Source organism: Equus przewalskii, chromosome 10 (genome assembly GCF_037783145.1).
Source record: "Equus przewalskii isolate Varuska chromosome 10, EquPr2, whole genome shotgun sequence".
NCBI lineage: Eukaryota > Metazoa > Chordata > Mammalia > Perissodactyla > Equidae > Equus > Equus przewalskii.
In genome coordinates, this window is record NC_091840.1 from 33,127,685 (window position 1) to 33,142,535 (window position 14,851).

Sequence of the window (14,851 nt, forward strand, 5' to 3'; positions counted from 1 at the left end):
CGCTTTATTATAGTGGTCTGGAACTGAACTGGCAATATCTCTGAGGGACGCCTGTATAAGTAATCTAGAGATGATTTAAAATATACAATAAAATGTGTGTAGGTTATATGCAAATACTACATACACCGTTTTATATAAGGAACTTGAGCATCTTCAGATTTTGGGATCCACAGAAGGTTGGTCCCGGAATCAATCCCCCACAGATACTGAGGGACGACTGTACTTAAAAATCATCAAGTGCTTGGCCTTGTATTGAAAAAGACACTAGAACATGAGGGAAATATGTAAAATATAAAGCTGACAATTAGCATAAGCCTGACCATGTTGTAATTCCAGGAAATCCTGCAGAGAAATGCTTAGAGTGATTATTAAGATCTCTAGATAAAATATTAACAATGGGTGATGAACGTTAACTTATTGTGGTAATCATTTTACAATATACACATATATCAAATCATTAGGTTGTAAACCTAAAACGAAACAATACTACTAACAATGAGCTTCTCTCACTGAGTTTTTTTCCTAAGACATTTTTGGGAGGAAGGGGGAATAAAAATCAATGATTTCATAATCTGCATGAATTTTTAAGAAATCAGAAAAAGTTATCTTTAAAAAAGTCACTGTATTAGCTAGGCTACAAATATCTCTGAAGAGAAAAAAAATAAAAATTAAACATCTGAAACCTCCCCAGGGGATGGCAAACATTTTCCATAAAGAGGCAGATAGTAAATATTCAGGCACTGCAGGCCACAAATGATCTCTGCTGAAAATTCTTCGTTTTTTACAATTCTTTACAATGTAAAAGCTATTCTTCGGTCACAGGCTGTACGAAAACAGGTTGCCAATCCCTGCTCCACCCAGTAAGTAGCACCCATTAGGTATCTGACCAGCCAAATATTACCTACCAGATTTTTTCAGTACTCACCACTGAGTTTAACCCAAAGAATGCTGTCTCAGAAATGACAATAATTTAAAAAGAAAAAGAAGCAGAAACAGCAGAGCAGCAGAAGAAGAAGCAGCAGAAGTAGAAATAGAAGCAAAAGCAGTAGCAGCAGCAGAAGAGAAGATTTTATTAATCTCTGTGAAATGACATCATGTGCTGCACCTTCATCTGGGGGCTGTGCCATGAAAGAGTCGTTAAATCCACCCATGCTGGTGTGCTCTTCCTGCTCCTCATTCTCAGTGTCACATTCAATATCACTGTCGCTACTCATTCCTGGTAGGAAAGAAGGGGAGAACATATTTCTGATAAGAAACCACTGCAAGTGAAAGGAAAAAGAAATCTTATCTACTGAAGTGAGATTCCTATTGAATTTTACACTGAATGCCAAGACTACGTAAGACATCAAACAAAGAAAAAAATAACCATAAAAACCTCAGTTCTTTTTAGTTATTTAGAGTAGTGGTTTTATTTTTGTTCTCAAAAATTAAAATTGCCCTTTCCACAGTACCTGAAAATTACTGAAACCAGTATTAATTTCATTATACTGAGAATATTTTTTCCAAAGCAAACACAGCTTTTTATAGAGTCATAAGAGATAACAGGAACTTTCTTAATACTGATTCAATGTAGATACAGTTTCTAGCCTAAAACATATAAACGTGCTATATAAACACAAATATACATTTACAGTTAAGTGTATTAAAAAATTCCAGTAATTCTAGCAATAAATGAGTTACTATCCCATTTGAGCCTCCAATTTTGTTTTTGTATCTATCACTTGATTAAAAAATTCTATGGAAAGTACTTCTGTTTCAAAAAATAGTAATCAAGAAAATATGAAAATCTTGTTGCTTCAAATCCTTATAAATGATGGATAAAAATATAAACTTAAAATATTATTTTAATGAACATCCACTTTTAAAAGAAAGAAGGGAAATCCACAGGTGCCAAAACAAAGAAGGATAAGAAAACTAGTGGGTCAGATGCTGCAGTTGCCCTGGAGAGCTTGATGTAAAGGTCTTTAACACTCCCTTTGGGGAGAGGAAAAAACCCTTTGGATCCACCATAGAAAGGGAGTTGAAACTGAGACTAAAACTCTACTCCCTGTATGAAGCTAAAATTCTTACCGAAAGAACAGACTAGAAAAAAGTCTGCCTACTGACATGGGAAGACAGCAAGAAATTTTGTCTGTTTCTCCTGGGCTCAGCTCACCTCAGAATTCAAACTAAGACCTGTGTGCCTAATTTAGGTTTGAGATTTAAAGTTGAGGTTCCTATCTCAGGAAATTAACATAAAAATAGGTCAGGAGCTGGTGTTAGTTGAATAAAGCAAATGTAAAATCATCTGGAGGGTAGGTTCCAGTAAGATGGAGTAAAAGCACATTCCACCCCCTCTTTCCCACTGAATGCAGCTATAAAACCTGGACAGAATGCATGAAGCAGCTATTTAAGGACTCCGAAAAGTCAGGCACACTGGTATAGACCAGAATTTGAAGGACCACCAAATCGGGAGATTTAAACAAGACCCAGAGTCTCACAAAGTCATACTAATAATGTCTAGGATACAATGCAAAATTCCTTCAGCATACAAAGAACCAGAAAAATGCAATCAACAAACATCAATGCTAGATGATGGAGATATTGAAATTATCTAACAAAGACTTTAAAGCAGATATAAAAATGCCTGTGAACACTCTCAAAACATATTTGAAAAAGCTCTCTGGAGGGAAGCTTCTATAATCCAGGTTACAAGAATTATCAGAGAAGGGGAAAAAAAATCTCAGGGGAGGGTCTCAAAAAGGTGTGTTCCAATCAAAACTTACAAAACAAAACTTAGAAAACAAGACACTGCATCTGAAGAGTCAAGCAGATGCACAAATAGAAGGACAATATTGTGAATTTTTCATAAAATGAAATAACCTGTAAGAGACTACAAAATTCTGTTTAACATGGAAAAGGAAAGGACAGACTAAAAAATTTACCAGATAGACTTTCTGGAAATGAAAGATATAGACATTAAAATTAAAATATTAATAGATGGATTTAGGCAAGGTTGAAAAGAGATTAGCCAACTTAAAGATAGAACTGAGGAAATTAAAATACTAAAGAAAAATGAAGTAAAAATTATAAAAAAGAGGTTAAGAAACAAAGGGATAAAAAAGAAGGCTTCAAATTGTGTCAAACAGACTGCCATAGAGATAGCAAAAATAAGAGAGGAGAGACAATATAGTAAGAGAAAATGGCTGAGAATTTTCCAGAATTAATGAAAAACATTCTGAAATGAAGAAAAATAAAAATACAACATATCAGAAGTTTTGGGATGTGTCTATAGCAGTACTTAAAGGGAAATTTATAGCATAAAATGCTTATATTAGAAAGAAAAAGGTCCCAAATTAATGATGTAAACATCCACTTTAAGAAACTAGAAAAAAGAGCAAATAAAATCAAAGCACATAAAAGGAAGGAAATAAACAGAAATAAAATTAGCAGGAAAACAGAAAAAGAAATCAATGAAACAAGGTAGCTCTTTGAAAAGATCAATAAAATTGAAATGCTTCTAGGCAGACTAAGAAAAAAGAGAGCAAACAAAATTACCAATATCAGGAATAAAAGAAGGGACAACACTACAGGTTCTACAGACATTAAAAGGATAATAAGGGAACAGTATAAATAACTTTATGCTCATGAAATCAAGAACAATGAAATGGACAGATTCTTTGACAAACACAAACTACCAAAGCTCATTCAGATAAAAACAGATACTTTTAACTGTTAAAGAAACAGAATTTGTAGTTAAAAAAACCTTCCAACAAAGAAAACTATAGCCCCAGATGGTTTTACTGGTGCATTTTTCCTCTTCTGTTTTCAAGAGTTTGTGTAGTTTACTTCTCCCTTAAATACTTAGAAGACATAGGCTGGATGTATGGACATTTCTGAAATTCCTTCTTCAGCAAAGAAAAAAACCTTTCCTGCTCTAAAGAGTAAAGAGTAACACTGTTTAGAGACCAAACCAGCTACTTGCGTGAAGCACCACCTCCACCTTGTGGCTCTCCGTGAAACTGTTGCTGGAAACACTAAAATCCACTTGAGTTATGTAAATGCCAGGCACAAATTTGACCTCTTGGTACCAGTGTTTCTGAAGTCCTGACAGATACTAACCTTCAAGATTCACAAACGAGGACCTGGAATTCCCCAAATTTTAAGTTATTCTTTAAATACTAACAACATTTTTTCAAACTTTTTACAGTATTAATTATGTATCTTTAAAGTTTTTGTTTAATTTCTAGTAGTTACAAGAACTGCAGCCTACAACGAATATTCAAATGCTGGAAAATGTTGTGAACATTATTGGGTAGTATTCGAATAATGCAACATTGAGAACTCTTAGCAAGGTTTTTAGCACTGCATAGAATCACGTGTCAAAAATGCCAATTTAAGGAATTATTTTGCTCCCAAAACTTTCTTGGAACACCATGCACAGAATTCTCATAAACTGTAGTATAAACTCATTAATATTTACATCACAGCAGACAGGGCCATGAACATATACTTATAAAATGGCAACGGCTATAACCAGGACTGATTTGATCGTGATCACTTTTTTCCAAGGTGCTCCTGTTGATCTTAACCTTTGATTCCTAGTATCAGCATTTTCAGTTTTTCCATTAACTTGCCATAAGTGGATACCTTCAAACCAGCAATGTTTCTGTATTAATTGTTAAGATTAAGTCTAACAGGAGAATTAGAATAATTTTTTCCATTATTCGATTTCTTGACTCATTTTTCTCAAGACTCAGGAAAAAACATGCATTTCCCAAGAAATGCTGGGAAGAATTCCTGCATGAAAACATCACTTGGTCTTTTATCAGGTTTTAAGATCTGGAAGTTCGCTAGCTTGTGAATGTAATGGGAAAGATAAACTGGTCTCTTGTTGGCTCACTGGGTCCATAGGTCCTGTACAACCCATTGCCCTCAATAAGTGAGAGAGGGTAAACCAAGATAAAATCAAATACTTTTCATTTTCCTGAAATGAAACTAGCTGCTGCCAAGAAACAGGTCACAAGCTATTTGCTATGCCTTGCCCCATATATTGTAATGTCTATCCACTGCATTAAGTAATGGTTAAAGCAAACTACTGATATTTCACTGAGTCTAAGAAATTTGAATAATGGAACTTTCTTGAACTCACCAGGTGTCAAAAGTTTTCACATAAATGGCTGTCACTGATAGTAATGACAAGATACCATTAAATGTAAGCTGCTTCAGAGACGTTAATATGGGGGAAAAAACCGCCTGCATCTTAGAGTAAAATTTGAAACAGGACATTTCTGTATCAATCAACTATCAAATGCTTAAAACATTCACTATATGATCAGTACTGTCCAATGCTAACTTTCGAGTTACAACTCCCTTATTCAAGGGTGCTCAAATTTCAGATGCTCGGAACATACATTAACTACTTGGTACAGCAGACAGTAAAGCTTCACTTGCCTTCCTCCTTTCTAACAGAACCTCGGCATGGTTCAGCTATCCTTCCTCTTAAACATGGCCATGAGGAATGGGGTCTGTGAGGGGGACCAAATGTTTAGACTTTGCCAAGTTTCCTTCTTTAGCTAGTGATTATTGAGCTCTTATATAAGAGGAAGTTAGGAAGTTGTTGAGGTGCTCTGAGAAAGGTTTTCCTTGTTGATAAATAGAGATACAGAGAATGCAATGACCCTCCCCTACTCCCGGGATATTGTTTGGATTCTATATGAAGTCTGGAACTGTAGCAACCATCTTGTTATCCTGAGGGGAGCTAAGCCAACTCACTAAGAATGGCAGAGCAAAAGATGGCAAAAAACCCCAGAGTTCTTGATGACACTGAGTAGCTTAATTTTCCAACCTTGAAACTACCCTATCACAGTTAGGAGAGACTTGTTAACACAAGAGAGCAAATCTTCCTTATTGTTTAAGCCAGCAGATTGAGTTTTCGTAACTTATGTTAAAAGCTCTTAATCAATATCCCAAAAGGGATCAGCAAGGCTGGAACATCAGACTTTGCACTCCTCTTAGACAGGCTGCCAGAAAGGTTTGTAACAGGTATGCCACAGCTTTTTTCTGGGATAGGTGTTTTGATATCCCTGACTTAATTGAAAGCGATCTGTGTTACTTCAGTAGGAACTCAGAGCACAGTCTCCAGTTTTAGAGAGAACAAGGAAGAAACTGGTCTACCTATAGGAGTTCTGTAGGGTGTCAACTGGAGAGGGGGCAGGAGAGGGAGTAATTATGCTTTTCAGTATCAGACATTAAACAGAAGATTAATACAAAGTTGTTCTACATGGCCCCAGTTAGAAGGAAAGGCCTGTTGATAACTGTCACATCTAAGACAAGTCACATTTTGCTCAAGAACATTTAAGAGACCTCTTTAGTAGTCCCAAATTTCCAGCTGGTAACACAAACAATGCCTTATTTTAAAGTTTCTTCAAATAGCTTGAGAAAGACATCGACCCACAGTGATCTGACACAGAAAATTTTCTCTTAGGTATTCTGCTCAAATAACAAGCCTTGTTTTTCCTAAGTATGGATACAAGACAAACCCACTCAGCTTTCTATCAAGGCTTACCAGTGTGAAAAATAAGGTTTCTTGAGAATTGGCTCCTGCTGATAATAGAGTAATACCCACAACAGTGAGTAAGGCCCCATTCTCCTCTCACAAACAAAGCAGATTCCAAAAGATACAGAGCTCCTTTTCTCTACTGTATTCCTTCCTTCCAGCCTCATCAGTCTCCTTCTCACTGCCTATCCTGGGACTCTAGTGGTAAACAAGCTGTTTAGATACCAACAAATTGCAAGGGTGTACTTCTGTGGCACTGATGATTTGCATGTTTACAGCAACTTTTCTTACTGAGTTCTATGTGCTTTATATCACCACACACTCCTTATAGAAGAGAAGATGTTAACACTGACCACTTAGCTCTAAATTTCAGTTTCAAGGACTTGAAAGTGCAAAGCAGATCCTAAATGTGGCCAACCAAATGCCTTTCTCCATTTTAGGATAGGCTGTCAATGAAACGGATGTCAAAAACGTTCAAGGTTTTTTGTGCTAACTAGCTAATTACATGGAAAAATTGCTAAGATAATGTGAATTCATGAGTTGAAGGCTGAAATTAAGAAGTCCAAGTCATCTCTCTCCTAGGATAATTTAACATGCTTCTTACCAGTTTTCCTGCCCCCAGAGTTCCACATCCCATTCTCACTCCCCAAAATCCATTCTCCACAATGCAGCAAGAGCAGGAATTGAAAAACATAATTTTATTATTTCACTACTTGTTTAGATCCCATTCAAAGGACAGAGTCCAAATTCTAGCTAGGACACACAATGTAACTTTTCATGATCTGACTTCTGCCTCCACTCTACCCCCATCTTTTGTCAGTCTTCACCTGGCTAACTCGTACTCATCCCTTAGGATGATCTGTCCAACGGTGGACTAGGTTAGTGTAGAGAGGTAATAGTTAGGAGCACTGGCTCTGGGTTCAAATTCCAACCCTTCCATTTACTAACTCTGACTTTGGGTTAGCTAAATTACATCTCTAAGCCTCAGGCTACTTGTCTCTAAAATCAAAGTAATAAAGTAACTACCATGTAGCACTGTCCTGAGAAAATAAAAGATAATACTGGTGAAGTCTTTAGCAATCTCTAATACATAATGAGAACTCAGTACATATTATATATATTTTTATTATTACATACCTGTTCTTTCAGCTCCCTATATACCCTATCACAGCATTCATCATTCTATTATAATTGACTATTAAAAGGTCTTTCTGACACCTGACCAGCGGTTTTCAATTGCTCTCCCTGCGACCCACCCACCACCACCAACACATATATCTAGCCTACCTGAGGGCTACAACTTGCTACCATTTGTAATTGTGACCCACTCTGACAAGTGATTCTTAAGGAGTGGTCACCCCTGGTTGACAGTCATTTAACTCAACTAGTGGTTGTCAACTAGGGAAGACTTTGCCTCCCAGGTAACATTTGGTAATGTCTGGAGACATTTTCAGTTATTGTAACTCATAGGAAGTAGTACTGGCATCTCGTGGTTAAAAGCCAAGGGTGCTGCTAAACATTCTACAATGCACAGGCAGCCCCCTACAATAAAGAACCATCTACCCAAAATGCAGTGGTGCCAAGGTAGAGAAACCCTGTACCACACAGTAGATAGTTCACCACTTTATCACCAGCATCAAATGCAATGCCAGGCAAATTAGAAGCATTTCATAAATGCTGTATGAATAAAAGGAGCCTGTAAGTCCAGCATACGATGTAAAAATTTAAGCCACCACAATTTATAATCAATACGTATAAATGAAAACTAGCTAATCCCTACAGGTCCTTTCTATAAAGATCATCAGTCATAATATTTCTTTATTTATGTTTTAACAATACACACTTTACTGTAAAAATCCTTTCCATTTAATCTCTCCTACTGAAATAATGATGCCCATCACAGGTACACCAACGAAGAGGGATGACCAAAATGTCCAGCGTTATTTAACTGAAAATGCCAACGCCCACACACCCTCTAACAAGGCAGCCAGAGGTAGATGCTGGCACCTGTATATACGCTTTGAGCTACAAATCATCAATCAATGAAATTCAAATGAGTACAGAGGTGGAAGGTGGCAAAGTTTCAATGAGAAATGAAAAAAATTTCAATGTCAAATATCATTAATAAAGTTGACACAATTTTCTGCTAACATATAAAGGACACCGCAAGGGCAACACACATGACCTTGTTTCAAGTATTCTCTGTTACTCAAAATTAAAAAAATATCTTTTCTACTTTTAGATAAAGAATAATGAATGTGTAAGAACACACAGGACAGTATTAGAAATGTAACTGAGAATGAACTGGCAAAGATGAAGTCAGTTACCATAGAGGATTTTTAAAATGGTTAAAGTTTGGAATACTTCTGTAAGAGTAAAGCAATCTACAATCATTAATCAAGACTGACTTTAAAAGATGAAGTACTTAATATTCTAATTAGTTGTTTCGGGCATGTCTTCCCTCTAAGACTGTGAACATATCTAGTTTCATCTTTGAATATCTAGCAAAAATCCAATGCCTGTTTCATGTAGGCGGCTTGATACATTTATTGAATGAGGAGATGAACTATCTGCAGATTTTTCCCCTGTAAAATTCCCCTTCTAGTAAGATATCTTTTATGTAGTCAACTATCCATTTTGCCTTCCTCTGTGCTTAATGTCCTAGTAAATCAAATTCAGTGACACAATGAATACTGTGTTCGGATCAAGCATGTCAGATATAGATAATGTCTCAATAACTTTATTAAACCAACCACTCCCCACCCCCCCCCCCACCAAAAAAGATCATTATTCACTCCTCCCACTTAATTATGACTTCATCATTCCTTACCTTCCTCAGGGGCAGCTGAAGCTCCTTCTGGTAGTATAGGTTGTAATTCCCCAGTTTCAGAATTATTTTCCAAATCAGTTATTTGCATTCCTTCCAGAAGACCTCCTTTAGCATTAGCCCTCAAAGAGGGAGAAAATAACCTGATATTTTTGTATACCTAGTCAGTGATACAATAATCTATATTTTCTTCTTGTCCTGAAACTGAGCATCAAACTAAGAAGGATACATGGCACTGTTGTTTGGTAATAAATTTCAAACTTTAGTTTTAAAAAATTCACTAGAAGATTAACAATATAAGGTTATAAAATGGTGAATTTCCATATCCTGGTTGTGATACTCTATCAGAGTTTTGCAAAATGTTATCACTAGGGGAAATTGATTAAGGCACACAGGATCTCTCTATCTTATTTCCTATAATTACATGTGAATCTACAATTATTTCAATAAAAAATAAACATAAATAGAAGTCCTAAATAATGTTTTCACTAACATAGAAAAGACTTTTGAGATATATTATTGAGTAAGAAAACAAGGTACACCTTTTGTATTAAAAAAGCTATATAGTCAAACTTGCTTAAATATGCATAAAAACTGAGAAGACACAGCATACATAAAAAATTAAGAACAGCAGGAATGTGTGTGGGCAGGGGGTTGGAAAACTAAGCAGATGGGAGATAAAGATGGGAAAATTTTCACTTAATATTCTTTTTTCATTTCCATTTTAGAACCAGTTATTAGTATTTAAAATTTTTGCTCACATTACTTTAAGTCAAGCAGGGAAAAAACACACAAGCTGGAAAGCACCACATGAGCCAGAACGGCATTACATTTAACTATAAAATGATAGTTATAGCTAAGAGCCCCAGACATTTAAAAAGGATTTTGCAGTCTAGATAAAAGTCTATGCTCATATACATCTAATCTTTATGACTAAAGGCAGACAGAAATATCTCCATAACAAATAAAACATAAAAGCTAGTTGCAGCTTCAATTTGAAAGGAACATGTATAAAATCAGGCTAGGTAATGGTGAGGACAAGATTATCTCCAATGATTATAACACCTTTCCACTGCTTAAACTTGAACTAAAAGAGAAAACTAAACCACCAGCTGTCCTTTTAGATTTGGTAATTATCCAGATCTTAAAATTGTATAAAATTAAGTAAACTTGAGGGATATTAATCTTTCTCTAAATTTAATTCAAAGTTCTTTTCAAAGTCTCCGAGGGGAAACGATTCCATTGTTTAAATTTAAAAAATGTATTTAATATCCATAAAATAGATTAGCAGATGGATATTAATGGCTCTTCTAGCATATTCATAGACAGGATATTCCAAAATCACCCTATCTTTTGAATGGATGGAAGTTTAACAGACATGGCTAGGATGTGAGTTTATATTTCCTGGGAGTGAGATAAAGGTGCTAACTATAATATACGTCCTTTTGGAAAATTCCAACTAGGAGTTTTGAGAACACTTTCATAAGAAGAGAGAAAAAAGGTAAGATAAAAGCAGAAAAGCAGTGCTAAAATAAAACTGCTAAAAGTGCTTTGTTCCATACAAAATATGTGTAAAGGACCTATGAGATAATAATATAGCCCAGCACAAATGTCTTTGAAAACTGTGAGATAGATGAAAGAAAAAAAAAGCTGACAGGCACACAAAAATCTCACAAGGATGAGTTCATACAAGGTTACACACCATTACTATCCTAACTTCAGTGAAAATGAGCTCTAACATATTTGAACAGAACTTCTGGCACTATCTCATTCCATTAGGGAAAAAAGTAAGGCCTGTGACACTTTAAAAGATACATTTTACTACAACAAATGAACTTTCTGTCTGCTAAAAAAAAGTTAAAGTGGAAATTTATTTTGTTCATTATGATGCAGACTTAAAGTGCTAAACAAAGCTATTAGTTATTATTCCATTACATAAATAAAAAAATTTACCCCAAGGTGACCATTTTCCTCCTCTTCTCAGTAGTAGGTAAGCCATTGAAAACTGCAACCACAACAGCATCGGAATCCAAAGCTTGACACTGCCGGTCTTCAGATTTCGGCAGAATATCACTGATGCTGCCATGTGTCAAGGCTCGGGGAGAACTGTGCCTGCTCCCAGACTGAGAGCTTCCTGGAGAGCCTTCAGGAAAAGAAGGGGACATTCAGAAAGAAGTCAAAGAAACAAAAAGTTGTCTCTACAGTGTCCACTTTCACATTTTTAAATTGCAGGAAAACTCAAGAACTTAAAAATATATCCCAGTTTTTTTGATGCCAGGTATTTAAAATTAAGGAGTCCAGAATATGAAGTCTAATGGCTGCATTTTCTTACTGATAGGTCGTTCTGTTGTGAGATCAAGGAACTTTCAAATCAAGTTTTACCATTTTTGGTGCCTTTAATGTTCTAAAGCTACACATAAGATCACATTCAAATAACAGACATCTACCCACCTGCATTACATTCTGAACGTTCCAAACTTACCTTCAGACAGAGTTTGACAGTCTCCTTTCGAACGGCTATTTTCCCCAGAGTCTATTGCTCTTCGAAGTGACAGACTACCCGCTATACTGGATGGAGCTGGCTTGGCTGAATTACTTTTCTTATTTGTGGCTGCAAACACATTTAAAAACATTCTGAATATGATGAAATAGCACAAAACTCATTACCCAGGCAGTCAGAGAAAAGTTTAATCTTACTACGCAGGGAAGGTATTTTATCTAATGTGTCCAAAAATAAACAGGACACTGGGGTCCCAACTGGTTTATCAGAGTTTTATGGCAAAAGTAGGAATACCTGTACAGCACAGCTGCTTGTAGAGCAGTCTTAACTCACAAAACTAGAAAAATATCTGTAAACTCCAAAAGAAAAATCATACCAGACATGAACTCCAATCTCAATGCAATTAAAACTAACTACCAACAACAAAAATATAACCCCCTAAACACTTAGAAATTGTAAAATATTATGAATTAAAAGGAAAATAAATGCTGAATTAGAAATAAATCACAATTACAATGCTTTGAGATGTTTGTGGCTAAAATAGTAATTAAAAGAAAACAAATGGCCTTAAAACGCATTAATTAGAAAAAACTAAATGGCCAAACACGCATAGACTCAAGAAGCTAGAAAAAGAATAAAAATAAGTAAAAAGAAAGTAGAAGAGGGGCCAGCCCGGTGGTGCAGCGGTTAAGAGCGCACACTCCGCTTCGGCAGCCCAGAGTTTGCTGGTTCGGATCCCTGGCGCGGATATGGCACCACTAAGCAAGCCATGCTGTGGCAGGTGTCCCACATATAAAAGAGAGGAAGATGGGCATGAATGTTAGCTCAGGGCCAGGCTTCCTCAGCAAAAAGAGGAGGATTGGCAGCAGATGTTAGCTCAGGGCTAATCTTCCTCAAAAAAAAAAGAAAGCAGAAGAAATGCACTAAGTAATAAACAGGTTCAGCAAGGGAGAAAGGTGTAAGGCCAATAATCGTCAATTTACACACTAGCAAAGAACAATCTCAAATGAAATTAAGAAAACAATTCCATTTACAACAGCATCAAATAGAATAAAACAGGAGAAAATTTAACAAAGAAATGTAAGACTTGTATACTGGAAACTATCACTCGCTGAAAGAAAACAAAGACGACAGGAAAAACATTAGGTTCACTGATTGGACGACTATCAAGAGAGTGAAAAGGCAACTTACAGAATGAGAGAAAACATTTACAAATCATTTATCTGATAAGGGATTAATATCCAGAATATATAGAGAACTCCTAAAACTCATAATCAAAAAACCAACCACCAACCCAAGCCAGCCCTGGTGGCCTAGTGGTTAAAGTCTGGCACACTCCCCTTCGGTGGCCCAGGTTCAGTTCCTGGGCACGGAACCACACCACTCGTCTGTCAGTAGCCATGCTGTGGCGGTGGCTCACGTAGAACTAGAAGGACTTACAACTAGAATATACAACTATGTACTGGGGCTTTGGGGAGGAAAAAGAAGAAAAAGAGAGGACCACTGGCAACATATGTTAGCTCAGGGCAACTCTTTCCCAGCAAAAAAAATCAACCCAAAAATGGGCAAAGGACTTGAACAGACATTTCTTTAAAGAAGACATATACAGATGGCCAATAAACACATGAAAAGATGCTCAACATCACTAATCATTAAGGAAATGTAAATCAAAACTACAATGAGATACCACTTCACATCCATTAGTATGGGTTTGTTTAAAAAAAATCAGAAAATAAGAAGTGTTGGGGAAGATGTGGAGAAACTGGAATCCTCGTGTACTGTTGGTGGGACTGTAAAATGGTGCAACCTCAAACAGTGGCAGTTCCTCAAAAAATTAAAAATTGAATTACCATATATACCACTTCTGGGTATATATGTCCAAAAAAACTGAACGCAGGGTCTTCAAAAAAAGAAACATTCATGTTCATAGATGCATTATTTGCAATAGCCAAAAAGCAGATGCTAACCAAGTGTCCATCAAAAGACGAATGGAAAAACAAAATGTGGGGTGTGTGTGTGTGTGTGTGTGTGTATATACACAAATGGAATATTATTCAGCTTTAAAAAGGAATGAAATTCTGACACATGCTACAATATGGATGAACCTTGAAGACATTATGTTAAAGTGAAATAAGCCAGATACAAAAAGACAAGCATTGTATGATTCCACTTATATGAGATATCTAGAATAGACAAGTTCATAGAAACAGAAAGTAGAATAGTGGTTACTAGGGGTTGGGAAAAAGGGGGAATGGTGAGTTACTGTTTAACAGATGCAGAATTTCAGTTTGGGATGATGAAAAAGTTCTAGGGATAGACAGTGGTGATGGTTGCACAACACTGCAAATGTACTTAATGCCACTGAACTGTACACTTAAAAATGGTTAAAATGGTAAATTTTCTTATATATATTTTACTACAATAAAAAAATAGGTAAAAAGAAAAAAGCATACATGCTTAAGAAAATGAAAACACACACACAGATAACAAACTCTTTCTTGACTCCACACCCCATCTGGGTACCACCTGATTCATCGTGAAACTTCTTGAAGGAGCTGTGCAATCATTCTCCAGTTTTCACCTCATTCACTCTTCTGTTACACTCCTCCATGGAAATGGTTCTTAAAAGGGCTACTCGCCCTTCATCTTGACACCTCTCAATGGTGGGACCACTCTACTTCTTTTTGAGATGCCATTTTTTTTAGGATTTTTGAGACGTTATCCTTTCTAGTTTTTCTCCTACCTCAATGATTCCTTTTTCCAATTTCCTTTGCTGGCCTCCTATGTATTATCAGGCCTTTAAATGTTTAAGTGCCCCAGAGCCAAAATTTCTCTTCTCCATTTAAACTCCCTCCATAGTATTTAGTACCTGCTCCCTGGCTTTAAACAACATCTGATACTACTGACTCCCAACTGTTTATATCCAGCTTTGACTTCATAAGCTTCAGACTTACGTACTATTCACCTGCCTATAAAACATTTTACT

The 14,851-nt window shown here is 36.2% G+C and overlaps 1 protein-coding gene across 50 annotated transcripts in view; it reads right to left on the reverse strand.

Moving 5' to 3' along the window:
* TRIM37 (tripartite motif containing 37) overlaps nucleotides 1-14,851 on the reverse strand; it is a 143,750-nt gene that overhangs the window by 36,463 nt on the left and 92,436 nt on the right. For 33 of the 50 annotated variants that reach the window (XR_011523435.1, XR_011523433.1, XR_011523434.1 and 30 more), the window contains 4 exons: nucleotides 11,848-11,976; nucleotides 11,319-11,508; nucleotides 9,369-9,487; nucleotides 1,106-1,216 (listed from right to left, as the gene is read on the reverse strand). Coding sequence is in view for 21 of the 50 variants with exons in the window: in XM_070562330.1 (XP_070418431.1) it covers nucleotides 1,106-1,216; nucleotides 9,369-9,487; nucleotides 11,319-11,508; nucleotides 11,848-11,976 (549 nt within the window). In the remaining 29 variants the exon portion in view is untranslated. Of the gene's footprint in view, nucleotides 1-1,105; nucleotides 1,217-7,142; nucleotides 7,197-9,368; nucleotides 9,509-11,318; nucleotides 11,509-11,847; nucleotides 11,977-14,851 lie in introns of all 50 variants that reach the window. The other 17 variants (XR_011523420.1, XR_011523410.1, XM_070562317.1 and 14 more) reach the window with 3 other exon arrangements.